Source organism: Bubalus kerabau, chromosome 22, assembly GCF_029407905.1.
Source record: "Bubalus kerabau isolate K-KA32 ecotype Philippines breed swamp buffalo chromosome 22, PCC_UOA_SB_1v2, whole genome shotgun sequence".
Lineage (NCBI taxonomy): Eukaryota > Metazoa > Chordata > Mammalia > Artiodactyla > Bovidae > Bubalus > Bubalus kerabau.
The window spans coordinates 51,605,966-51,633,298 of NC_073645.1; the positions used below are offsets into that span (position 1 = coordinate 51,605,966).

Genomic DNA, 27,333 nt, shown 5'->3' on the forward strand with positions numbered 1-27,333 from the left:
GAAGATGAGAAACTCCCATTTTAATATAAAAGTGGCCCTGCACCTGGTAACTTCAGTTGGGGAAATCACACAGAACAGATTAGATGCTAACATTTAGGAAAATTCAGTGTAAAATTACAGAGCATTTTCAATATAAAAATAAGACTTTTAATTAAAAAAGAGCACATAAGCAGCTCTGGATACACCCTTGAAACAACAGAGAAGTATGGAGCTGGGCTTTCCATCTGGACGTGGACTCTCAAACCGCACACGACGTTTGATGCCGGATACTTTCAACTCTCAAATAAAGCCGTGACCTTCCCCAGCAGGCTGCGCTGGGAAGGCGGCTGCGGGAGGAGCGAGGTCTGCAGGCTCTCTGGTTCTGGAGTGAGGAGGCGGGACCTCCCGCCGGGAGCACGGCGGCTGCTGTGGGGACGGGGGCGCCAGGTCCAGCCAGGGGAGCACATCTGCCGCTGCATGAGGGCTCGAAACCATGACTGCGACCTTCCTCTCCCGGCACGGTCTTCTACCGGTCCTCCGTGTGGTTAAAGTGTCCCTACAACGAGAAAACGGGGCGTCGTGGGAATGAACCTACCTTGGCTTCAGGTTCACAACACTGAGCTCTGCCTTTCAATAGGCTGAGCTGACACACACTCTGAGCTAAGCACGTATTTACAGAACATATATAAAATACCATAATTAAGATATTTAAAGCGCCTCCTATAGTGCTTGGCACATAGAATGTTCTCGATAAATGTTACTTCTCTTCTCTCCTACAGTTCTATGAGAGGGGAAAAAGGAGAATGAAAGAATCATTGATAAATTCATAGTTTGTTTTTTTTTTATGATGTCTGAATACTGAATTCAGCACACGTGCACTGCAGCAGGCTCCTCGCAGGGGGCCCGGGGCGGGAGGTAATCCAGCTTCGCGAGGATCCCACTCGGGCCTGGCCTCCCTGCCCCTGGAGCAGACCTCCTGCCTCCCCACCTTCATGCAGAAGTGCTGAGATGTCTCGCTGAGCCACCCCACCCCACCCTGCCTGGATGGGTTTGTCTGGAGACACACTGGAGGCAGAACAAATAGGACACAGGACAACCAGACACATGGACACATCAAAAAGAGGACCAAACCTAGACTCTCCTACACAAAAGAACCCGCAGGAACCACTCACTCAAACCTCTCACCCAATCTCCATCCCGACACGACCTCAAGTTCCCAAACCATCAGGCTTTTCTCCCCAGGGTCCAGTTTGCCGATGTCCCTCTCACAGCTTAGACCCCTGTCCCTGATGCAGAAGTGAGGTCTCGTGTCCCCAGACTCTGAGGCGGCCACTGGCAGGGACCAGCCACTGGAGCCACGTCTGATGGGGGGTCTGGGCACTGAGCCCGATTTGATAAAGTCACGAAGGAAGAGGACAGCTGTGCCTTAAACGTCAGTCTCACTGTTGGCAATTCATATGTCCACTACCTGTCTGAGTAGGCTTGAAAAGTGATATTAAAAGCAATAGTGGGAAATACAACACTTTTGATAAAACACAGTTTCAGTATTTTTCCACCAAGCAAGAGAAGAGTGTTTTTTTTTCTTGAACAGAGTTTTGTTTTGTTTCTAACACTGGGACCAAAAGAGAGTAAGGTCCAAAAAGACACCTAGGTACTTTAGAATAACACTGTCAAAACCCAAGTAGTCTTGAAAGCAGAAAGAAAAATTCCACATCAAGCTGAAGGGATCCTCAACAAGATTGACAGCTGATTTCTCAGCCCAATTCAGAGTGCTGAAGGTCAACCAAGGATTTTGTATCCAACAAAACTATCCTTCAAAAATGAGAAATTAAGATACTCCCAGATAAACAAAAACAAAAAATCTGTCATTAGCAGACCTACCCTACAAGAAATACTGATGAGGCTCTTTCAGGTTAAAACTAAAGGACCTTAGATCGTAACTCAAGTCCACAAGAATCCATGAGAACAGCATTTTCCCCCCTAATTACCACCTATGAGTCCCCCCTCCACTGAAGCTGTCTCATTTCAACAGCGCTCTCTCTGCCTTGGGTCGCAGCTTCTGAGACCTCCTCTGGCTGCACCTCTCCATGGACGCCCCCTGCCCCACCCCCCAGGTCCTGTCCCCTCCGGAGCCTGTCCCCTGGCTGGGAGAGCCTCCCCACCAGGTGTCCCCTCCTGAGATCAGAGCCCCTCTCTGACCCGCCTGCTGCAGGCTGAAAGGTCCACTGCTGGGAGGTGGGAGTGGAATGTGGATGGGAAAGGATGCATCTGTGTGCTTAAGGCCTCCTGTCAGTCAGGACAGGGCCTGGGCTGGCAACAGGGTGGGCCAGGGGCCAGCTTTCCCTCATTGCACTGGATCCCAGCATGGAGCTCCAACAGAGTCCACAATTCTCTATTTGAACCTTGCCTTCCACCTTGTTATGAAGGCTTGTTGGTCAGTGTAAGTCTGCAGCAGTTGGAGGAGTGCAGAGCACACACCAGGGAAAAAGGAGACTGGAATCCTGAGGTCAGGTTCTGCCTCCGTGCCGGACTGTCCTGACGCTCCCAGGCACTGGAGCCTGTCCCAGCCCAGTCCACAGAGAGCCTTCTGGGGCGGAAGTGGATGGTGGGGACAAGGCTTAGTACTTATCGGTGCCCAGCAGCAGCTTCTGGCGAGCAGCTCAGAACAGCAGCCAGCACACTGTTCTCAGTCTCCTACCAAGTATGTCCAAAGAGATCAAGCCTGGGAAGCGATGCTTCTCGACCAGGGGAAGGACATGTGGGTGGCACGGGAGTCAGGGGGAGGTGGGCTAGAGCAAGGGGACATCCCATGACCGTCTCTGCTCCTCGGAGGCTGAGTCAGGGGCTCAGGCTCGGAGGGAAGATGAAAGCATGAGCCCAGGCCCAGGATTCTGAGGGGTGGGCCCCCCTGCCACAGTGCTGTGATGGGCAACACTCCTGCCCCAGACACGCAAGGATCAAGAGCTTCACGGAGGAGCTGTGGACAAACAAGCAACTCTAAAAACAGGGTATAAGCATGCATGTATATTCCAGGAAAAGCCTTGAGTTTAAAACTAAAAAAAAAATTGTATACACAGCTTTCCTGGACTTCCAAAGCAGGCATGGAGGACACTCTCCAAAATCTACTCAGGCTGTTCTTGTGCATAAATTCGTGTTATCTCACACTCACCACCGTGGGCTGGAAGGGAGGGACAGCCTGGCTCCTCAGCGGAGACGCTGACCCTTAAGGGGTCTGAGGACCCTGCTCTGCAAAGAGTCTGAGGAGCTTCAAGGGCCCACTTACCCGCTGCTGCTGCTGCTTTTAAAACAGATTCTTGTTGCTGTTTTCATTTTTACCTTTTGACTCCCTTCACCGATTTCTCCCACCCCTCACACACCGTCGCTGGCAACCACCAATCTGTTCTATGAGCCTTTTTTTGTTTTGAAGATTCCATGTACAAGACAGAATCTGTCTTTCTCTGTCTGACTCATTTCATTTAGGACAATGCCCCCAGATGCCATCCACGTTGCTGGAAATGGCAGCATCTCCCTCATTTATGGCTAATATTCCATTGGATAAAGAGCACAATTTCTCTACCTCGTCCTCCATCCTGTTTTTGCAAGCTCATCTTATGGTCAACAATCTTGCTGAATATTAGTTTTAATAGTCTATCTGCAGATTGCTTGGATTTTCTATGTAGATGATGTCAGGAAATAACAATTTAGTTTTCTTCCCCTTCTAATTCTTATAACCATTGTTTCTTCTTCCTTGTTTAACGGTCTGAGTTAGAAACCCTGCTAAGCAGAAGTAGTGATGGCAAACAAATCTGCTTCTCTCTTCATCCAAAGAAACACCCCCCTAAGTGCAGAGGCTTCAACCTCACCAGGATAAGCCCTCTGTTTCTGGTTTTATCTTGAGTGGGATTTGCACTAACTGAGCAGTTGCTGCCTCTATTAAGATGACAGTTTGATTTGTTTCTTTTTTTCCTCCTTTGATCAAATAATGTAGTTCTTTTTCTAAAGCAAGTCATCTGTATGTTCCTTTATGTAGAATTTCTTTTAAACTATAAAACCATCTGGGATGGTAGCTTTTGAGAACTTTCCCAAATTATTCCATTGGATTCTCTCTTCTGGAGTTAGTTCTGGCAACTGAATTACTGTGAGGGCAAGGCAATTCCCACTGCACCGGTCTCCCCAGCTCTGAGCATGTTACAGACACATGTTCACACGGGACAGTCCCCTAGCATTGCAGAGCGTCATTCCAAGGTCCTTGGTGTCTGTAACTAATGGGGGGTCTGCTGTCACTCAAAGCACTGTTCCTTCATGGCTATCAGTGGTTTCTCTCCAGCAGCTCTCCAGAATTCTCTTTCACCATGATACATCAGATACATGCAGATATGCAGATACATCAGGTCCAAGACTCACCAGGCCTTTTCAGGAATACAAAAAAGTATAGACAGCAATATAACAAATATACACGAACCATTACGTAGCTTATGAGATAAAATGCCACAGGTGAAATGTCATCCATTCTCACTGAACTGTATATTTACTGAATAAATATATGCCAATCCACTTACGTTGGCTCAGTTGGTAAAGCATCTGCCTGCAGTGCAGGAGACCCAGGTTTGATCCCTGGGTGGGGAAGATCCCCTGGAGAAGGAAATGGCAACCCACTCCAGTATTCTTGCCTGGAGAATTCCATGGACAGAGGAGCCTGGCGGGCTGCAGTCCCTGGGGTCACAGAGTCAGACAGGACTGAGCGACTGAGCCACTTCTCTCCTCCTGACGGGTGTGGATGTGGTTTCTGGCTTTCTGCTAAGCAAACAGCGCCCAAGTGTTTTGCACACATCTCTGTGGGCCGACTCTAGGACCAAATCCAACAAAGCCAAGTCCTGACAACAGCCACAGGAGAGCACGCCTGCATCTACTGTCCTGCTTCTCTCTTCACTTAAAATATGATTAACAACGTATTTAATGTCCTTATCTGCAGCATACATTAGTTTAGTCCCACATGCTTGCAGGAAATCTAAACTCCATTTTTAAAAAAATATTAGCTTTTCTGTGAAAATCCGTTTCACTGTCTCCTCATAGTATAACATTTTATCCCCAGAGAAAAAAGTTTTAGTTTCGTTCTTTAGTCACCTGAAGGCTCTCTACTCCTTCAGAACCTGAAATGATCTCAACAACACAGTAAAAAAAAAATTTTTTTAACTTATTTTCTGGCATCCATATTCAGAGGAAACGTTTATTGTCAGAGATTCTACTGGAAGATTCCGTCAGCAAGTCTATGCAAACTCCTCTATTTGACTACACCGGCACAGCCAGACTCCTCCTTGGCCCGCTGCCTCTCCCACCGTCTGGAGGACTCAGCCCTGTCTTGGCCACAAAGCCCTCACGGTTCTGGGAAGGACGTCCACGAAGCCCTGCGGCCTCACAGCCGTCTGAGCGCATCAGAGCGGGCCGCCGCCATGCCCAGTGCGGAAGTGACGGGGCCACACCAGCCAGGACAGCGGGCACAGGAGGCCTACACTGCGGGCTCAGAGCCCGGCCTCCCCACTGACCACGGCGTGGGGCGGGCCGGTCACCCCACCCCGCGGACCGGGTTCCTTATCGGCAACCTGACCGATGACCGCTGGGGTCCCTGCCGAACCTCAGGGAAGTGCACAGGGCACTCTGATTGGTAAGGAATGATCAGTGAAATTTCCGGTGATCCCTCTGTGACTGTTGTTTTCTCTCAGGACGTATAGATAAAGGGCTGATTAGATCTAGCTGAGAGTGACCTGCTGTGCACGCATCTGTGTTAATCCACGTCAGAGTCTGCCATGCCCACCCCGGCCCTGGCTCTGGGCCTGACCCCCGGGCCAGGTGGCACTGCCCCCATCACCGCAGGCAGGGGGACAGAGACTCCTGTCTGCACCGGCTTCTCCCCCGCCCCTGGGTCAGGGCAGTATTTATAGATGCTGCGGATGCAGGGAGCAGTTGCTAATGAGACAGACAGGTAAATAAAATAGAGCAAATACTTTAAAGGTCACTTATTTGGAGATAAGATGTAGTACACGGGAAACAGGCATCCATCTGGAATCAGAATGACCATCCTGGGGCGCCTCCCTCCGCCCCCGACGGTAGGCTGGGGACCCCTCCCCGGGACCACCCCTCCCGCCCCCCGCCCTCCACTCTGTCCCCACCTCTCTTCTCCCAGCCCCCCATGCTGTTGTCAGGCAATGGGTTTCAGTGTCAAAAAGGGAATAACGTAGAAGTTTGTTGAGATGCTCCCCTAGTTTTTGCCCTCAACACTAATGAACAGGCTGTTAGCCAAAACAATTTGTTGGGGATTGGGAGCAGCAGGGTCCCCAAAACCAAAAACATCATTTTACATGTTGGCGCTTACGTAGTAACTCACTATCGGCTTGGGTAAAAACTCAATAACCTGAGATAAACTCCAGCAGAGGGGACCGGCTCCCAGATGCTGAGCCTGCTGGGCGACCAAGACCCCAGGCCTAGTTAAAGACTGCAGGCTTTCTGTTCTCAGGAAGATCTTTCCACTCCTTAGCTGGTTAGCCCAGGTGGGGTCCAGTCAGAACAGAGACTCAGGTGAGGAATGTGGGCTTCACGAGAGGAATGTGGGTTTCAATGTCACAGATGACGGAAGAGAAGAGGATCCACAGAGGGGAGGGAGGCACGTGTTCACCCAGGAGGGGTCCCCCTCCCGGCCTGGGGGCAGCTGGGAGGATAAAGGGAAGAGATGGGGTGACCGCAGAGCCCAAGGGCTGCCACCAAGCAGGAGCTGGGAGCGAGGGGGCCAAGTCCTCAGGAGCTGGGACCCCGGAAGGAGGGGCGGGGAGGCTGCCTGGGGTCGGGGGAGACGAGGGGAGGGAACGGCGCCGAGGGTGACTGCCAAGCTGACCCATGAAGTCTGGGGGTGGCCGCTCCCTGAGGAGCTGCAGGACACCAGCGGCAGGTGCCACTCAGAAAAGGGTGCTGACGAGGCAGCACTCCCCCTTGGCCAGCATCCTGAACCTGCTCTTCCTGTGGCTTCCAGCCTGATAATGCCCCCTCCATGCATCTTCATGTGGTTATCCTGCAGACCTCTCACAGCCTCGCGAGGATTCATTTAATGGGAAGAATTTCTAAGAAGAGCATGATTTCATGGCACACTTGGCTACCATGAGCCCCTGGGCCAAGACTGCTGAGCTGAGCAAGGAAGGAAGCCCACTGCATGGCAGGCCCAGCCTTGGGAGCACTCAAGGAAGGAAAGGAGCCTCCTGCAGGCGGAGACCAGCGCCCTGGCCCTGTAGCCTGGATGGTGCACAGCAGAGGGCCACCCACCGGGCGGCAGATACCCTGAATGACATAACACCACGTCCCAAGAATCAGGGATGGCTTCACCCCGCTGTCAGCACCGTGAGCGGGGGACGAGGAGCTGTTTCTTACCAATAGCGTGCACTAGGGACTGAGCCTCAGCACCGATCGCCCTAAGACTCCATCAGTGAGCTGCGGCGGGCCAAACGGCAGGCTTGCGTGTCAGCCTGGGGAGTGAGCTGGAGAAGGTCCACGGGAAAAGTCCTTGCGTACATGAGCAAGGACTCACGATAACAATCAGGAAAAGCTTCATGGGAGAAAGACAACAGGCCCAGGCAGTGAGCTGAGGCGGCCACGTGAGAATTCTGAGCAGGACCAACTGGGTCAGCTGATACCTGCTGCAGTCAGAAACACGGCAGAGAAGGGGGACCCGAGGAGGTTCTCAGGGAAAAGCGTCCAGCTTGCCGAGACACCAAGGCAAGCTTCCCGCCAGCGACTCCCCGTGGGGTTCTCAGGGGCGCCGTGGTGAAGAATCTGCCTGTCAATGCAGGAGACGTGGGTGCAATCTCTGGGTTGGGAAGACCCCCAGAGAAGGAAATGGCAACCCACTCCAGTATTTCTGCCTGGAGAATTCCATGGACAGGGGAGCCCGGTGGGCTACACTCGCTGGGGTCACAGAGTCCAACGCGACTGAGCACGCACACACAGGGCTTCCACACAACCCCCAGTGTGACCCCTGCTGCTCTCTGAGCCAAGCTCGCCACCGGGGTCAGCCACGGGAATGGCGGGCTTGGACAGGCAGGCTTCCGTGTGAGCGGGGTGCACCCGTGAGCGGAACCCTGCGTTTAATGAAGTCTTCTGAAATTTGGAATTGCTGCCCATCGGTGATTTACTGTTAAGCACTTCTCCCTGGGATCTTGCATTTCTAAAAATACTATTTGCTTTTTATTTAACACTGAGCCTCTTGATGTTCTGGAATACAAAAATAGTGTCTTATTATTTTAAAAGCTTAAGAGAGAAACTAGCCATATTATTAGAAAAAGAAGATATGTGCAGCTATAGTCTGTTCAAATATCAAGAGGTGTGACTTTTCAAATTCACATTTCAATCTTTATTTACATAAGACTTTTAGAAATAGTGGGTGTAAATATTAAATCACCCAAGCCTGGGTGAAATTTTATTGAGAATAACTACAAATAAAGGGAAACTGATTTTTTAAAGTCACTTTCTGAAAATTTAGATGAAAAGAATGTCGAGCATTAGAGAGAAAAATGATATATTTACATATCAATATAGGTTTTCCACGCACAGATTCATCTCCTAGGAAACATACAGAGGCAAGCTTGGGGAATCACAAGGGAAGGAAAACCCTAATCAAATAGGTGCTGTTGTTCAAACAGAACATTAGCTTAAATGATCCAATCAGCTGCTTGAGCCAAATTTTTTTTTCCTTTAAGCTGTTCATGCCAGAAGGCAACCTCTTGGAGCATTAGGAACCCGTATTACGTCCCAACTGTTTGCCCAACAGACGGGGGATTTGAAAGACACATTCCGTGGAAACGTGACGAGAACAAGGGAGGTTTCGCGTTAGTCACCAACAATAATGCGCTCTACCCATAGTGGGGTCATAATATTAACTATCAAAACCCAGGGCACACTTGGCAGTTACATGAATCAACCGAAATACAGTTTAAGTCGCTGGATCTTTAGTTTTAACATTATTCAGGATTGTTGGTGGCTCAGTCGTTGAAGAATCACCTGCAGTGCAGGAGATCTGGGTTCGATCCCTGGGTCGGGAAGATTCCCCTGGAGGAGGGCATGGCAACCCACTCCAGTCTTCTTGCCTGGAGAAGCCCATGGACAAAGAAGCCTGGTGGGCTACAGCCCACAGGGTCTCAAGAGTCAGACATGACTTAGCAACTAAACCACCACCACCTCCACACCACGAAATGCAACAGGACCTGCGGAAATTTCCCTGAGGATGGAGTACAATAGTAGGAAGGCACATCCCCACGGGCAGGTCCACCTGGCCTTGGTCTTCGTGCTTGTCTAAGGACTTCAGAGGCCCCATGGTGGCTGGCCTTTGTTTAAAACAAAATCACTGCCTCCCCTACAAAACAGTCACCCACAATGCACCGCGTGAAGACTCTGCAATTTACTGACTCAAAGGTTTGCTGATCAAAAGCAGCACTGAGTTTCCTCTAAAGATCTTTAGGGGAAATCCTGAAAACACTCACACACACACACACACACGCTCCTGGTTTCTATGTGGAAATTAAACACAATTCTATTTTATTGCAATATGAAGACTGCAAGCTTAAAATTAAAAAAAAAAAAAAGAATTATAGAGGTTCCAAAGCTCTTATTTTTAGAACAAGCCCAAATTCAGGAACAAAGGTATCATGATGCTAATGTGAAGGACAGGGAAGCTTGGCATGCTTGGGGTTCACGGGGTCGCAGAGTCGGACACGACTTAGCGACTGAACAGCAGCACCGCACACTTCCTGATCTTCCGCCCAACAGAGGGGACTGAGAATCTGACCCTGGCGACACTAAGACGTCCCATTCCTTTGAATTAATGGTGTGAATTAATGGTGTGAATGCTGTTTATCCTTCTGAAATTTGTGATTTATGTGAAGTGTATACAAATAGGAAAGAAAAGCCTAAGGAGGGAAAAGAAAAAGCAACACTGATTCCCATTTGGGTGAGTAAATGAGTTAAGGACATTTCTCTAAGATGTCCTCAAATTAGCTCTATTTTAACCATTTCCAGGACCTGTTCCCTTCTCTAAACCCTGTTTTTAGAAAGAATTTAAAATGTATATTCAATTTGTAGTCTCAGTGTGAAGCCGGAAGCACGTTAGTTTGCAGCCGAGTCGAATGCTCAGAAAACCAACCTGCGCCTTTCAGTTTACACCCCTCTTCCTTAGGAACGAAACGGCCGTTTCTACCACCCTTGTCCTACGGATCCAGGATTTAAGGACAGGTCTTTCACGTCACAGCAAGCAGGGGGATGCACTTACAGACTCTCCCGCGATGCACCTCGGGCAAGGCTGGGCCCGGCTCCTTCCGCCATCCAGAGGACCCTGTTTAACAAATCACAGCCGTGGATGAGCCAGGGCAGCGGTTATTCACACTTTGACTGAACAGGTAAAGGCTGGTCTGGTGGGAGCAGGAACCTACCCCCATGCCTAGTCGGCCCTGGCCGCTGTCGGGCCATAGTGAGGGCAGGTAGCCTCTGCGCTGGGCATCCAGGGACTCGGGCTCCTCGCTGCCCCCGGACGCTGGGATGCGCACCCTCAGCTGGGGGCAGTCCCGCTCGGGCGCCGCCGTGTCCAGCCTCCTGCACGCCCGCTTCTGCAATGACAGTCTCACTTTAGATGGCCTGGGAAAGCACACGGCGCTCTGACTGAATCTGCCTCTGAGAACCTCGCTGCAAACAGACCCTCGAGGAGCTCAGAAAGTTTATAGGACGTTGGGAGAGACAACTTCCAACTTTATCTTCCAGGAATAACCACCATCACTTAACCTCATTACTTCCAGCACAGTCTGATATTTACTTAGCTTTACAAGTTTAAAAGTCATTTGGAAAAAAAAAAAAAAAAAAAAAAAGTCATTTGGAGCAATTTTGGTCAAAATTCTTATAATAAACTGTTGGGACTGGTTTATCGATATCGAGAATGTACAAAACCTATAAATTTTTGTTCAAGAATCTAGTCATGCCCTTCGATACTTTTGCCAGGTAGGTACTTTTTTAATACAATATCAAGTTATGTGCTTCCTTAATACGATATGAATAATCCCATGTGGATAATTCTTTGTTTTCCTGACACTGAGGAGTGGGCTGGTTTTATTTCACAAGCTGCACACACAGCCTGTAAGGGATAACCTGCAGGAAAGGCATGTGACGTTGGCATTCCCGTGAACTAAAGACGAATCACAGAAGCAGCCTTCCAAAGCTGAAGGAAACGGCTGACTCTCCACATTCCCAGTCTGTGCTCCGCGGGGTAAGGATGTGTTCAGCGACACAGAGCAGATGGGCAGGAGGCCTCTGCAGGGGACAGAAGGTCCGCCCTGTCCTGGGTCCCCGCTGCTGAGCGGTGCCCGCCAGAGTCAGGAAACACCCCTGGTTCACGGGTGGTCCCGCACCCTCCTCAGTCACCGGCAAACCATCATCATGATTTGCGCCAAATCTGTTCACGATTCATTCCATTATATTATCTTCTAAATGGACTTTTTATTTCATGGATTTATCTAATATAGAAACCTGGTGTCAAGTGCTAGTTTTACTCCTCCCTAACTAACATGTCTTAAAATAGATACCTGAGGAGGAAAATGGCAAACGCTGACCTCTGAGCCCCCAAACCAGAGAATAATGCCCTGGGGTAAATACAGTGCAGACTCCAGGAGGCTGAGACAAGGGCAGGGCAGCCAGCCCCCCATCACCCAATGCCACAGTTCTTCCTGAACATAAGGAAGTCCAGAAAGGTCAGAGTCACTGCTGCAGAACCACACCTGGGCACAACCTGAATCGGAGAACGAGGACATCAGAGAATATGGCCAGGGGGACAGAAAAGCCAGGAGCCCAGCGCGGGTCCCCTCCGCTCCAGCCCACACCTCCAACGTGGCCCTGCCCTGAGAAGGGCAGGAGGAGACGCTGTGAGCGGGACAGGACAGGGTCATCAGCAAGGGAAAGGCGCCCAGATGCGCAGCGAGGAGGAGCCCGAGCCCCAGAGCCCAGAGGCGGGCAGGGGCTCCAAAGTCTGCACGGTGGAAACGGACAGAGCACTTACAGAGGTGCTCCTCTGAATTCAGCTCCTGGGAGGGGCACGGGCAAAGGGGCGGGCCGGTGCCCCTGGGGCTGGGTGGTGGCGAGGAGAAGGAGAGAGAGGGCAAGTTTGGGGTCTGGCAAGTGAGGATGCCCATCATACCAGGGGGCTCACCGCCACCCGTCCACCAGCAGAGACACCTGCTGCACCTGCGCTCAGCCACACCCACAGCGGAGGTGCCGGACGGCAGTCTTTAAAAGACCAGCAATCTTTAAAAAATACCCCAAAAATAAAAATTCCTCCTGAAAAAGACATGAGTCAAAAGGAGATTTTAATACTCTTAAAAACATAATTAAATACTCAAACAAACATGTGAGGATACGAAAAACCACCCTGAATTAGCGATGTAAAAACAGAAAGGACAAAAATGGGGAGAAGCAAGAGAGACTTGGATGATTCAGGAAAGTAGTGGAGGGAAACGAGGAATAAACTATAAAGTGCACTGACGGGGATAACTTCAAGCGAAAACTAACAGAGGACACCAAAGACGGGCAGGAGCGCAGTCAAGAGAAGGAGACGGCATAAAGAAAACAGGGGGCTAAAAAAGGGCAGCAGCAGGAAGGGAAGACAAAGCAGCAAGGAATGTTTGCTGAGTCAGAGTTCTGCAAAGAGGAAAGCAAAGTAACAGCAAAGCTAAGACTGAAAACTGTAGCCCGAGAAAGCTTCATGGAAACGAGACTGACTGAAGCTCAAAACGGAGGCTCACACGGCGCCTGGGAAAATTAACCCGGAATGACCAACACGGAGGCGTCCTAATAAAACCAGCAGACTTCAAAGATGAAGACGAAATCCTCAAAGCCCCTGGGCGCGCAGGTCAATGAGAGTGAAAAGGAACTGGACCAGCATCAGGCTTTCCAAGGCCAACACGTAAGTGAGATGATGGAGAAACACGCTTTTAAAACTCAGAGAGAGAAAACACAGACCAAGAATGTAAAATCTACCACGCTGTCCTTCAAATGTCAAGATTACAGAAATAGCGTTTCAACACAGGTGAATTTAGAGACCACCACAGCCATGAGCCCTTCCGGAGGATGCTATGTGAGGGTGAGCTTCATCTAACTACCCAGTGATGACTGGGGAAATTCCAGCGTGAGGATTTTTCGTAAGCATCTGAAGGTACTAAGATGTACATCTCAGACTAAATTTAAAATAAAGGTGGAATTAGGCTGACAGACAAATGTGCAAATATTACGTCCTCTGACATGGTGGAAATAATTCCACTAAAACATGAGAGATGAAGGGAGAGGGAAAGTGGAAAAATTCTGTAGTACAGGTCAATACTGTACAGCGACAGGCGTGTATCAAAGGGCATCAGGAAAAAGACTAGTAAGTGTTAAATGAATGAGGGAAAGACAAAATCATCATGAAGTAAACACACAGTGAAATGTATTTTAGGCCAGATTTACTAATAGATACTAACTCAGAAGGCAAAGGCTTAAGAAGAAATATGCTTTCTCCCCCAAGGTATTTATTAATTTACAAAGTTTCAGTTTTATACATAAAACTGTTTTACATATACTTTCAACATATATTTTCATGTTTCAACGTATCTCCCGCAAGGTATTTATTAATTATAATAAATAATTATAATAGTTATAGTTTAATTTATAAATTAAATATAATTTAAGTGCAGTTTCAACATATCTCCCCCAAGGTATTTATTAATTATAAAGAAAAGACCGGTAACTTCACAGGGTATGAAACCATCTTCATCCAGAGATAAGGTCAGCATCACGGTACTGAGACATCTCGGCACAGTCCCCATAAGATGCACGAAGAAAGCATAACATCACCTTGCGATACTCGTGCCAGAAAGGGCGAGGTCTTAACCTCATCACAGAAGATGCTGGACAACCCACATGGACAGAGAGTCTTCTGCCAGATAGCTGACCGCTGCTCCATAGATGTGCCAGGGTCAGGAAACCAAGGACGTGTCAGTGGCTAGAGGGGTAAGGACTCAGCACAGTGTGGAGTCCTGGAAGGACGCATCAGTGACTAGAGGGGTGAGCAGACTTGGCGCAGTGTGGGGTCCTGGAAGGACATGGTGACTAGAGGGGTGAGCAGACTCGGCACAGTGTGGAGTCCTGGAAGGACATGTCGGTGACTAGAGGGGTGAGGACTCAGCACAGTGTGGAGTCCTGGAAGGACGCATCAGTGACTGGAGGGGTGAGCAGACTCAGCGCAGTGTGGGGTCCTGGAGGGACGCATCAGTGACTAGAGGGGTGAGGACTCAGCGCAGTGTGGGGTCCTGGAAGAGATCCAGGGCAGAAAAAGGGTGCTAGCGGGAAATCAGGCGAGGCTGGAGTAAGGCTGGAGCCCGGGCGACGGCCGTGCATGAGGCGAGCCTGGCTGCCTGCCAATCGTACTGTGCCCACATACGTTGTTCAAGTGAATTCTCTATATTACAGTTGCTTTTCCCCAACCTTTCTATAAGTCTTAAAACTACTTGGAAATGAAGTTTTAAAAATGAAGATAAAAAACCTCCTGCACCTGCTCTAGTGTATACCACACATCTAGAAATGTGGATATAAGCCAAGTCACCTTTCCACAATCCTAATTTTTCCCTCCTAAGTGACATAAAGAGTGACGTGTGTAAGACAAAAGTCCTTTCCCACGTGTGAAGACACCTCTGAGGCTGCTTCTCTCTGACCAAGCTCTCTTTCACTCTCCCATATCCGAGAGGCTTTCCAGAATTTTCCTCTTCTAGACACCATGTCCTATAGTTTCTAAATCGTCATTATTCCTCCTGAAATGAACCATGTAAAATACCCCCAACACGCTGTCACCACTGCAGAGGAGAGCAGAGCTCCCCGCTACCTCCACGACGTGGTCCCAAGTCCGCAGGGAAAAACTCCGGCTGACCCAGCGACCTGCCACCTGGGTCCACACGAGGCCGGGACCCCCCCAGCTTACATCTGTCTGCCCTAGAGGACGCACAGCCCATTCCTAGGGACTACTGAGGGTCCTTCTGGTTTAAATTTAACGCCAGGCTCTGCTACGTAATCCTTAAGTTTAGTTTCCAAGTCTAATCTGATTTCCTTGCTATTTTCCAGTGTATCAAAGTACTGCCAAATACCGCCATCATCATAGGAATCACCTTCGTAATTGGAAATGGTGCCGCCTTCTGTGTTCTGCCTGAGTTGGATGGAAGGGTTGAGGAAGAAAAGACCAAGGACTATGACCTCCGGTTACTCAGGATCTGCTCAGCCTTCACATTGCAGAAAGGGGCATGCTGTATAAAGGGGTGTCCTGCCAACTCCCAACTATCTGGGCGGGACTTGCCTGGTGGCCCACTGCTTAAGCCCCTGTGTGACCACCGCAGGGGACCTGAGTTCCACCTTTGGTCAGGGAATAAAGATCGTGCATGCCACGCAGTGCGGCCAGAAAAAATCTGGCAAAGAGAAGTGGGGATACTGGCTGTGCCCCGTGTCATCCACACGCAGGATGCGACTTTCCTCCTGCAGTCACATCGCAGCCCCGTGCTCCTTTCTGAGGAACATCGCTTTCCAAACAGGAGGGCAGAGGGGCGTGGACGGGCAGGAAGTGTGCTTCTCGAGGAGGTCTACACACGCCATGTTTCTTGATGAGTTAGATGGATTCTAACTTTTTCTTTGTGGGGTCAAACAAGGCCTGGCACAGCGGGTCAGCAGACCTGTGGCCACCCACGGTGGACACTCCTTGAGAGGCTCCGGTGGCGGGGGCTGGGTCCCCACGTGGCGGGGAAGGGGAGCCACACTGACCAAGTCAGTCATCGAGGGCTGGGCTCCTCCAGGGAACATGGTGGCCCTCAGCTGGCCGAGGGGATTAAGTCATTCATGTTTTCTGCTTTAAACAGGGATTAGTGAAAGCTGGCAGTATGTGACACTGACTCACATATTTACTCGGCAAATATTCCAATTACCATGGACTGGCCTGGACCACGGGAAAACTGGGGCTGAGAGGCACTGAAGCCCAGGACGCGTGTGTTACATGCCTCGCTCTCCCCCACTCCCTTCTAGAGAGGCTTCAGTCAGCCTTCATCAAGGCAAGTGAAGGTTTACCATCTATCTGGCCGCAGACAGTGACTGCAGCCATGAAATTAAGATGCTTGCTCCTTGGAAGAAAAGCTATTTAGACAGTGTATTAAAAAGCATAGATATCACTCTTCCGACAAACATCCATTGTCAAAGCTATGGTTTTTCCAGTAGTCATGCAAGGATGCAAGAGTTGGACCATAAAGAAGGCTGAGCACCGAAAAATTGATGCTTTCAAACTGTGGTGCTGGAGAAGACTCTTGAGAGTTCCTTGGACTGCAAGGAGATCAAACCAGTCAATCCTAAAGGAAATCAACCCTGAATATTCATTGGAAGGACTGATGCTGAAGCTGAAGCTCCAATACTTTGGCCACCTGATGTGAAGAGGCAACTCATTGGAAAAGACCCTGATACTGGGAAAGACTGGGGACAGGAGGAGAAGGAAACGACAGAGGCTGAGATGGGTTGGATGGTATCATCAACCCTACGGACATGAGTTTGAGCAAACTCTGGGAGATGGTGAACGACAGGGACGCCTGGCGTGCTGCAGTCCATGGGGTCGCAAAGAGTCAGACATGACCAAACAGCAACAAATGGCTCTGGCACCGTGTCAACAAAATTCAAATCCTGAATAAACACAAAGACCCCGTTACTTAACAACTACAGAAGATCTATCAGCAGCAATCTCACCAGAGAAGAGCTGAAAAAGAAACACAGCTGAGTAAGAGAAGACCCTTGACAGGACGCCCCCTCTGGAAACCCATTTCTCGACTTTGCATGCAAACAGACGTGGAGGGTAAAGAAAGAAGAGGCCAACTTCCTTGAGTGCTTTGACAGAAACACCCTGTGAATTCTCTTCAATCAGCACAGCAAGAAAGTGGCAGGTTCTTGAAAAGCCTTAAGTCAAGCACATGTAATATATATGCTAATATATGTTAAGCACATATACTCCAAGTTAGAATACCAATGTAAATTGTCAGAGTTGGTAATGCAATTAAAGGTAACTCTCCAACTACACACATACACGCGCAATAATCTCATCTTTCATTTGAAGGTATTTTAAGGATTTTTATTGACCAGTGGGATTTATTCTAAAGATCACTTGTATCATAAATGTGTGACGCTGACTGAGTCCAGTTATCAGAAAGTTGCTGAGTGAGGTATTCTAGTCTAGTTTAATCTCTGTCACAGTAAAGAAAGTTCACTTTGGCTGGAGTAGCTGACGTGGACATCCACCAGCTCTGAGACAGAACTGCTAGGGCCGAGGAGCAGGACTGAGGAGGCCTGCAGACTGTCGCCGAGAAAGAAAGCGTGCAGAGATCCCCCCTTGGGGACAGTTGCTTGGAAATGACCTTGCGCTCTTGGGGGTGTTGCTTTCTGCAGCACAGACTGAACCACAGAAACCAGCAGAAGCAAGGGTGCTTACTCTCAACCCCCTGTGGCCAGGTGCCCTGGGACTTCAGCCACGGGGACCATAACATCAGGATGCTGTGCATCATCAGCTGCCCTTTCCAGGAGACTCCTCCCCGTCCCGGGCACGGACTTGCATCCACACCCCAGACCAAGTCCTGCTCAGGAAAGAGAAAGCAACCAATGAGGAGACAAGCGAGGTAAGCCGTGGGCACCACTGTGATTCCATGAAAGCTGGCTCCCCAGAGGAAGGTGGTGGAGGAGAGCGAAGAAAAACCACTCTTTTACTTCCAGTGAAAATGAAAAGACATAAACACACACTCTAGACTGAGCACTAATTTTGCACGCGTGATTTACAAGGACAGTATAAACCTAAATTATAAAAAAATCTATTTACCACAGGTGGGACCTAGTAACTGTTCTTGCAATGATTAAAAAAAAAAACTACAGCATGGAGTGTTTCTATATTTGTTATTTCAGTAGCAAAGTAGAGCCCCGTGCTGCCAGAAAAGCAGGGCATTTTACTTCTATTCTGCACGTGAAGAAGGTGAAGTCCACCAACCCCAGCTAACTTGCCTGAAGTCCAATGATTGGAAATGCCAGACCTGGGGCTCAGCATGCGTTAAGTCAAACTGGGGAGACAAGACTGAGACATATACTAAAGAAGCACTAAAAACTGAAAAATGTATGCAACATATATCAAAGCTTAACATAAAGCTACAGTAATTAAGACAGGGCAGTAACGGCACAGGACACACACAGAGACCAATGGAACAGAAACGAGGGTCCAGGATAAACCCTTCCGTTTACCGTGAACTAACTTTTGACAAGGCTGCTGAGACAACGCAACGGAGAAAGAAGAACCTTCATCAGAAGTGGTGCTGGCGTAACTCCATCCACATGCAGAAAGAGGAATTCAGGGCCCTGACACATACCACACAGAGATGAACTTGGGATGGATCAGAGAGCTAAATTTAAGAGCAGAGAACATTAAATTTTTAGAGGAGAACATAAGACTAAATCTCTGTGATCTTGGGCTTGGCAAAGATTTTTTAGATACGACACCAAAAGCATGACTCATAAAAGAAACAAATTCATAAACTGGATTTCATCAATATCCAAAACTGCTTACTGTATGCACGCTAATGGACTTGTCTCCAGAATATATAAAGAAGTCTTTCAACTCAACAAGATGGCACAATTTTTTAAACAGGCAAAGGATATGAATAGGAATTCTGCTGACAAAGATATACATATGGTCAATAAGTACCTGAAAAGATGTTCAACATCATTAGTCATTACAAAAATGCAAATCAAAACCACAACGGGATACCGTGTCCTACCCACTGGAATGGTTATAATCCAAAAAAGTGTTGGCAAGGACGTGGAGAAAACAGAACCCCCATTTGTTGCTGGTGGGAATTTAAATAGTGCAGCTGTTTTGCAGAACAGTTTGGTGATTCCTCAAAATGCTAAGCACAGAGTTACCTAATAACTCAGCAATTCCACAGCGAGGCACCAGCCCAAGGGAGATGAAAACACACGTCCACACGGAAAGCCTGTACCTGGACGCTCACAGCAGCATTCCTCAGAAATTCCCGAAGAGCAAGCAACCCAAACGCCCATCCACGGAGAAATGCTTAAATAAAACGTGGCATTATTTATACAATGCAATATTTAGCGACAAGAAGAAATAAAATACTGATATGTATTTCAATACGCATGAACCGCTTATGTTAAGTGAAAGAAGCCAGTCACAAGAGACCAAATATTGTGTGGTTCCATTTACATGAGATGGCCAGAGCAAGACAGTCAGCAGAAGACAGAAAGTGGACTGCTGGCTGCTCAGGGGTGGGGGGATGGCCAGAGCAGGACAGCCAGCAGAGGACAGAAAGTAGACTGGTGGCTGCTCAGGGATGGGGGAGCAGCGGGACCAGGGACCAGGCTTCTTTCGGGGTGATGAAAATGTCCTGAAATCAGGTTGTGATGGTGTTTACAGAAGTCCGTACTACACTAAAACCACTGATCTGTGCACTTTCAGAGTGAACTTCACTAGGATACAAATCTGCAAAACTCCCATTTATTATATATATATTTATTATTTATTTATATAGGTATATATGTCTAGTCAAGACTATGGTTTTTCCAGTGGTCATGTATGGATGTGAGAGTTGGACTGGGAAGAAAGCTGAGTGCCGAAGAATTGATGCTTTTGAACTGTGGTGTTGGAGAAGACTCTTGAGAGTCCCTTGGACTGCAAGGAGATCCAACCAGCCCATTCTAAAGGAGATCGGTCCTGGGTGTTCTTTGGAAGGAATGATGCTAAAGCTGAAACTCCAGTACTTGGGCCACCTCATGCGAAGAGCTGACTCATTGGAAAAGACTCTGATGCTGGGAGGGATTGGGGGCAGGAGGAGAAGGGGACGACAGAGGATGAGATGGCTGGATGGCATCACTGACTCAATGGACTTGAGTTTGAGTGAACTCCAGGAGTTGGTGATGGACAGGGAGGCATGGCGTGCTGCAATTCATGGGGTCGCAACGAGTCAGACACGACTGAGTGACTAACCTGAACTGATATGTATATAAAAAATATGTACATTATACACAGACACACACATATATATATAGTCATTCAGGTGACCAAAATGTATTTTTAAGATACATTAGGTTCCTGGACTGCAGGTCCCCAAACCCCTGGAGTTTCTAAGCGACCAGGACAATGGGGGTATTTTCTGTTGCAACACGTGGTCTCTAGTCCTCGGTTTCTGAGGTCCCTTCAGAGCCACAAAGGTGAATGAGTGCCCTGTTACTCACGCGAATGAAGTGACTTTTGGCAGGCACCTGAGGGGGCTGGGGAGACTGGCTGCCTGAGGAACCAAGAGGAGCTGCTTGGGACTTTCAGTGCCACCCTCCGATTTCTGGGGAGTGGGGAGGGGACAGAAGCTGCGTCACAGAGGCTGCCGTGCAAGCCAAGAAGGAGGGGTTCCGCGCGCTTTCAGGACGGGAGCCGGGAGCCGGTGCGGCGTGTGGGCTGGCCGCAGGAGGATAGAGCTCCTCTGGGCCGGACCCCGTCTTCCATGTGCCTCCCACGGCTGTGGACTCACGTCTTTCGATACCCTTTACAGATAATTAGTTATCTGGTGAGTCGAGGGCTGCCGCAGTTCTATGAGCGGCTCCAGAGGTCACTGGATCTAAGGAGGGGGTGGTGGGGACCTCTGACTTACAGCCGGTGGTAACAACCTGAGCTTTGAGAATATTGGAGTGGGTTGCCATTCTCTGCTCCAGGGGAACTTCCCAACACAGAGATCAAACTCAGGTCTCCTGCATTGCAGGCGGATCTGAGCCACCAGAGAATGTATGTTAAAAGAACTCCTTCAGGAAGAAAACCAAAAATTAAACCAGATGGTAATAAGAATATACAAAAGACTGAAGTGCACTGGAAATGGTAACTCTGTGGGCAACCAGTACTCTGCCCAGAGAGCCTGCTCTTTACAGAGCTTTTTTGGAAAAAGAGTCTTTAGGGAGATAGAAGGCTGAGGTGTAGACATGAATTTTTGGGCGTCTGGGTTGACATTTCCATTCTGAAAGGTGTGGTGAGTGTGGTGGTTAGGGACTGCAAGGAGCCAGGCACTGGATGCCCAGTCACGGGGTCAACCTAAGCAAAGCCTCACTTCTCTTCTTCCAGAGCCTAGAACAGTGCTGGTACACAATAGGTGCTCAGAAAAATAATTTTTAAAAAGTATGCAACAGAAAGGATAAGCACTACTGCTATGTAACTGCTACCACATTCACTGACCTCACCATCATCAGGACACTCCCCAGAGGACAGGAGAGACTCCTGGCCCTGGCTCATGAGACTCCTCATTCCAGAGACGGTCCTGGTGGCCGCAGCTCCTGATCTCTTCTGCTGGCTTTAACACACAGGGTGCAGAGCCACTGGGCTGTCACAGAGGTACGAAGGGACTCATGCTTCCCGAGTAACCAAACTGAACCGGTGTGTGTGAGACAGACGGAGAACCAGAGTGGAAAATGGAGGGCAGAATGTGGCTACTTTATGAAGCTCAATCCAGATTGTCAGATCAAAAACTAGGACAAAAACAATGTTGCAAAAACAATGCAACGTAAATGAGGACTCTATCAGATCAGGAGACAGGACACACCCCGGCACTACACGCCCTCATCCTGTCTGGTAACAGTCTGGAAGTGCTGGAGCCTCAGCCTGGGCACCTCATCCCACCAACTCCAACCTGAAAGATCACTCAAGGTTTCTTCTACTAAGCCTTTCCTGTTTCCTCAGATCAACAGTGACCTATGGCTTCCCATCCCTGACAGTCCGGCGCATCACACCTTTCATCGGTTTATGGCCAACTTTGGATTTCGTTTTCAAGTCTCATGTTTTAGTTCCACAAGCCCCCCGGAGGAAGCTGTATAGCCCAGTGGTTAAGAACACAAGCTCTGGAGGGCGTTGGTAGGGTTTAGGACCTACTACCACCACTTGCGGTAGTCACAATTGCACTCATCTCACACGCTAGTAAAGTCATGCTCAAAATTCTCCAAGCCAGGCTTCAGCAATATGTGAACCGTGAACTTCGTGATGTTCAAGCTGGTTTTAGAAAAGGCATAGGTACCAGAGCTCAAATTGCCAACATCCGCTGGATCATGGAAAAAGCAAGAGAGTTCCAGAAAAACATCTATTTCTGCTTTATTGACTATGCCAAAGCCTTTGACTGTGTGGATCACAATAAACTGTGGAAAATTCTGAAAGAGATGGGAATACCAGACCACCTGACCTGACTCTTCAGAAATCTGTATGCAGGTCAGGAAGCAACAGTTAGAACTGGACATGGAACAACAGACTGGTTCCAAATAGGAAAAGGAGTACGTCAAGGGTGTATATTGCCACCCTGCTTATTTAACTTCTATGCAGAGTACATCATGAGAAACGCTGGGCTGGAAGAAGCACAAGCTGGAATCAAGAGTGCCGAGAGAAATATCAATAACTTCAGATATGCAGATGACACCACCCTTATGGCAGAAAGTGAAGAGGAACTAAAAAGCCTCTTGATGAAAGTGAAAGTGGAGAGTGAAACAGTTGGTTTAAAGCTCAACATTCAGAAAATGAAGATCATGGCATCTGGTCCCACCACTTCATGGGAAATAGATGGGGAAACAGTGTCAGACTTTATTTTTTTGGGCTCCTAAATCACTGCAGATGGTGACTGCAGCCATGAAATTAAAAGACGCTTACTCCTTGGAAGGCAAGTTATGACCAACCTAGACAGCATATTCAAAAGCAGAGACATTACTTTGCCAACAAAGGTCCAGCTAGTCAAGGCTATGGTTTTTCCTATGGTCATGTATGGATGTGAGAGTTGGACTGGGAAGAAAGCTGAGCGCCGAAGAATTGATGCTTTTGAACTGTGGTGTTGGAGAAGACACTTGAGAGTCCCTTGGACTGCAAGGAGATCCAACTAGTCCATTCTGAAGGAGATCAGCCCTGGGATTTCTTTGGAAGGAATGATGCTAAAGCTGAAACTCCAGTACTTTGTCCAGACTCATTGGAAAACACTCTGATGCTGGGAGGGATTGGGGGCAAGAGGAGAAGGGGACGACAGAGGATGAGATGGTTGGATGGCATCACTGACTCGATGGACATGAGTCTGAGTGAACTCTGGGAGTTGGTGATGGACAGGGAGGTCTGGCCTGCTGTGATTCATGGGGTCGAACAGAGTCAGACACGACTGAGCGACTGAACTGAACTGAACCACCACTTGCTAGTTGATTAATCTCTCTGTACCTCAGTTTCCTCGTTGGTCATATGCGCATCCCAACGGGCTGTTGTGAAACTGATAACCCACATGGTGGCCACTTGAGGACTGGCAGAATCTGCCACACCTCAGCTAACTGTCTCCAAGACGTCCCCTCCTGCGGTGACAGCACCACTGCACACCCAGGAGCTCGAGCCGCAACCCTGGGGGTCACCTGGACTCCCCCACTCACACTCCCTGCCACACCCACTCCACCAGCAAGACCTGCCCGCTCTTCCTCCAAAATCCACAGCCACGTGTGTGTGCTGCCATTACGTTCCCCTCAGGCTGAGCCTCTGACACCTCTCACCATCTATATATTGTGCCTCCCCTCTGACCACCATCCCCTTCATTTCCCACAAAGCTGCTCTGGGGAAAGGGTGGCCCTTTAAATGTCAGGATGATCGTGTCACTTTCCTATTTACTTCCCACTGTCTGGAGGATGGGGCTTCCCAGGTGGCTCAGTGGTAAAGAATCCACCAGCCAATGCTGGAGACACAGGAGACATGGGTTCGATCCCTGGGTCAGGAAGATCCCTTGAAGCAGGCAACCTACTCCAGTATTCTTGCCCGGGAAATCCCATGGACAGAGGAGCCTGGCGGGCCACAATGCACAGGGTTGCAAAGAACGAGACACAACTGAGAGGTTGAACACACACGTGTCTGGAGGACAGGGGGCTGCTGAAGCCACGGACAGAATGAGACTGGGTGCGTGGATGTCTTTGATCTGGGTACCACTAGAAGGCATGAGGAGAAGGGGATGACAGAGGATGAGATGGTTGGATGGCATCACTGACTCGATGGATGTTGAGTTTGAGTAAACTCTGGGAGTTGGTGATGGACAGGGAGGCCTGGCCTGCTGCAGTCCATGGGGTTGCAAACAGTCGGACACGACTGACTGACTGAACTGGACTGAACTGTTCCACTGCCCTGGGCTCACCTCCATACTGCTACGCACAGAACCAAACTTCCCTCAGGTCTGAGCCAGGATGGTGTGAAGTCTCCCTGTTACAGAAGCTTAGCCTATGCCCTGTGAGGTGGCACCAGGGAGAGGAGTGCTACATCAAGAACATAAGTGAGACTAGCTCATGGTCAGGCAGCGGGCAGCGAAGAAAGAGGCTTCAGGGGAGAAAGCTCCTCACTCCTGATAGGCTGTGCAAAACACTGGAGAAAAAGGTTGCCTGTACTAACTGGGAAGGCACATGCCATGCTTATGGAGCCGGGAGGAGTCGAAGAAGAATATAAATAATTCTGTTGCTCGGTATGGCGGCACTGCTCTTAGAGGGATCCCTGAGGTAAACAAGACGAAATCAGAACCGGCGATTCGCAGGCAGAGTTGTTGGACAAGAGCGCAGCTCAGAGGCTCTGCCCTCCTTATCCCAATCCCACAGGGCTTCTGTCGGTTCCCTACGCACTTCCTGCCCACACTAATTTTCCCTTCAAGCCTCGCATAGACTCGACGATGCACCCACCCCGAGCTTGATTAGAGACCCTCCCATTACCCATCACCTCTTACCCTGCTCTTTCGCAGCAAACGACTGGAGTGTCGGCTAGCCTGGCACCCATACCACACCCAGCCCAGCGCCTGCACGTGGCGGTTTGACTCAGGAACAGCTGCGCGGAGAAGGCGGGAGGACCCTTGACTTTGGACACTGAACCTCTGAGGCCTCCGCAGCAGCCCTGAACCATGTGACCAGCCCTGGGTTTCCAGGACACCGAGATGCCCGGGTCTGCATCTCTGCGCAGGCGCATCCTGAGGGGCGACCCGCCCCACCCAGGCCCCGCCCAAGCGGGCGCACACCGCCCGACCCGGCCGCATCTCTGCGCAGGCGCAGTCGGAGGGGCGGTCCGCCTCATCCAGGCCCCGCCCACTGTACTCCGCCCAAGCGGGTGCGCTCGGCCCGCCCAGGCCCGCATCTCTGCGCAGGCGCGGCCTGAGAGGCGGTCGGCCCCACTCAGGCCGCGCCCACTACGCTCCGCCCAAGCGGGCGCCCGCCGCCCGCCTGGGCCCGGTCTCCTCCTGCTTCAGGCGCCAGTAGTCACCAGACCCGGTGGGCGTTTGCCCAGCGCTGCCGACTTCCCTTTCGCAAGGCCCGGGCCCCGGGGGACTCACCGCGTCCCCCGGGACCTGCAGATCCTCAGGCCTCCGCCGTCGCCATCGGCCCAGCGCCAGGGTGTCCATGAGACCCCAGGCCCCAGGCGCCCGGGCCTTCCAGTCCCCGATTGCGGTCAGGTGCCGCCCTCCCGGCCCAGCCCGGGCTGCCGAGGCCACGCCCTCTGCGCTCACGTGCCCCCAAGGGAGCCAATAAAGTGCTGGGGGCGGGGCGCCGCCAGGAACTCGCGGGCTCTGGCTGGCGCGGCGACAGGCTGGAGTAGCGGAAGCCAGAACTTTGAGGAGATGAGGGGATTTCCTCCCTAGGTCGTTGGTTCTGTTACTTCTCTAGTCACTGTCACTCCCCTAGGTCGTTGATTCTGTCATTTCGCCGGTCACCGTCACTGCCCTAGGTCGTTGATTCTGTCACTTCTCCGGTCACTGTGTCGGCCTTGGGGCTCCAGAGAACCTGTTTAAGGTTTCGCCACGATTCGACTTGGGGCCTGCGATCGGCTGGGGGAGCGCCCGCCTCCCCTCTTGTGATTGGTCCCTGAGCCCCGTCTGCCGTCGCTGGTTGGCTGATAGGTGGCGCAGCGGGCCTATCAGAGCGGAGGAGCGCTGGCATCTCTGGGAGTTGTAGTCCTTGGGAGTCCGCCTCGCTTCCGGGCGGGAGCCACGCTTCAGCGCGTGGTGCTCTCCAGCCTGATATTGCCCGGTGCACGGTGGCTTCTCGTCCAGAGGCGCTGGGAACACCCCCGGTTATCTGAAGCCGCAGCTCTGAGCTGCCCGGGCCCTCGGGCCGTGCGGAAGGGGCAAGCGAGGTCGTGCTTCCCGCGGCCGTCGTGTGGTGTGGGATTCGGGTCGTGTGCCGTCCCACCCGCGGAACCCTGGGCCTAGCTGCGCCTCCCTCTTCTCAGAGGGCCGAGGCTCAGGAGTCCGCCAGTATGTCCAGGCTGGACCGTGCACTCCACCGCGGAGCCCCCGCTACGTTCTGTACCAAAGCGCCGAGCCCAAGATCCTTTATGCTTCATTAAAGTTGGTATAAACTAATCCTTTGACAGTGATGGGCTGATGGGACTGTTGGTGCGCGGCTGTCTCTGGGACAGATGTTCTTCCCTGTTTAAAGAGGGATGTGCCCCCAAGGTCCCCCACAGTCTATGTACTGAGCTCTAACTGACTTTTACTGTTCTGTTAGTTTACTGTGTACAATGCAATGATCTGATATATGTATATACTGCAAAATGATCACTAGAATGAGGTGCAGTTAACATATCCAACACCTCACACAGTTACAGTGTGTGTGTGTGTGAGTGTGTGGGTGTGGTGTGAAATGGTTTAGAACCTACTTTTAAGCGTCTTTTAAATACACACTACAGCAGTGTTAACTATAATCACCATGCTGTATATTACAAGCCCAGAGCTTAATCACCTTGTAAAGACCGGGAGCTTACTGTGGCACGGATCATGAACTCCTTATTGCCAAATTCAGACTTAAATTGAAGAAAGTAGGGAAAACCGCTAGACCGTTCAGGTGTGACCTAAATCAAATCCCTTACTATTATACAGTGGAAGTGAAAAATAGATTCAAGGGATTAGATCTGATAGACACAGTGCCTGAAGAACTATGGACGGAGGTTTGTGACATTGTATAGGAGGCAGGGATCAAGACCATCCCCAAGAAAAAGAAATGCAAAAAGGCAAAATGGTTGTCTGAGGAGGCTTTACAAATAGCTGTGAAAAGAAGAGAAGCAAAAGTCAAAGGAGAAAAGGAAAGATACACCCATCTGAATGCAGAGTTCCAAAGAGTAGCAAGGAGAGATAAGAAAGCCTTCCTCAATGATCAATGCAAAGAAATAGAGGAAAACAACAGAATGGGAAAGACTAGAGATCTCTTCAAGAAAATTAGAGATACCAAGGGAAC

At 50.0% G+C, this 27,333-nt stretch overlaps 1 protein-coding gene across 2 annotated transcripts; it reads right to left on the reverse strand.

Moving 5' to 3' along the window:
- On the reverse strand, nucleotides 1–25,602 carry C22H10orf143 (chromosome 22 C10orf143 homolog). Of its 2 annotated transcripts, XM_055560189.1 has the most exons (4): nucleotides 25,434–25,602; nucleotides 10,443–10,616; nucleotides 10,283–10,345; nucleotides 1–535 (listed from the first exon to the last, which is right to left on the reverse strand). In XM_055560189.1, exons 1-4 carry the CDS (start codon nucleotides 25,500–25,502, stop codon nucleotides 506–508), a joined length of 336 nt encoding a protein of 111 aa, XP_055416164.1. In that variant the 5' UTR covers nucleotides 25,503–25,602; the 3' UTR covers nucleotides 1–505. The 2 variants fall into 2 exon arrangements, with proteins under 2 accessions (XP_055416164.1, XP_055416163.1); XM_055560188.1 differs by lacking the exons at nucleotides 10,443–10,616; nucleotides 25,434–25,602 and adding an exon at nucleotides 24,837–25,154.
- Nucleotides 25,603–27,333: the final 1,731 nt, after the last annotated feature.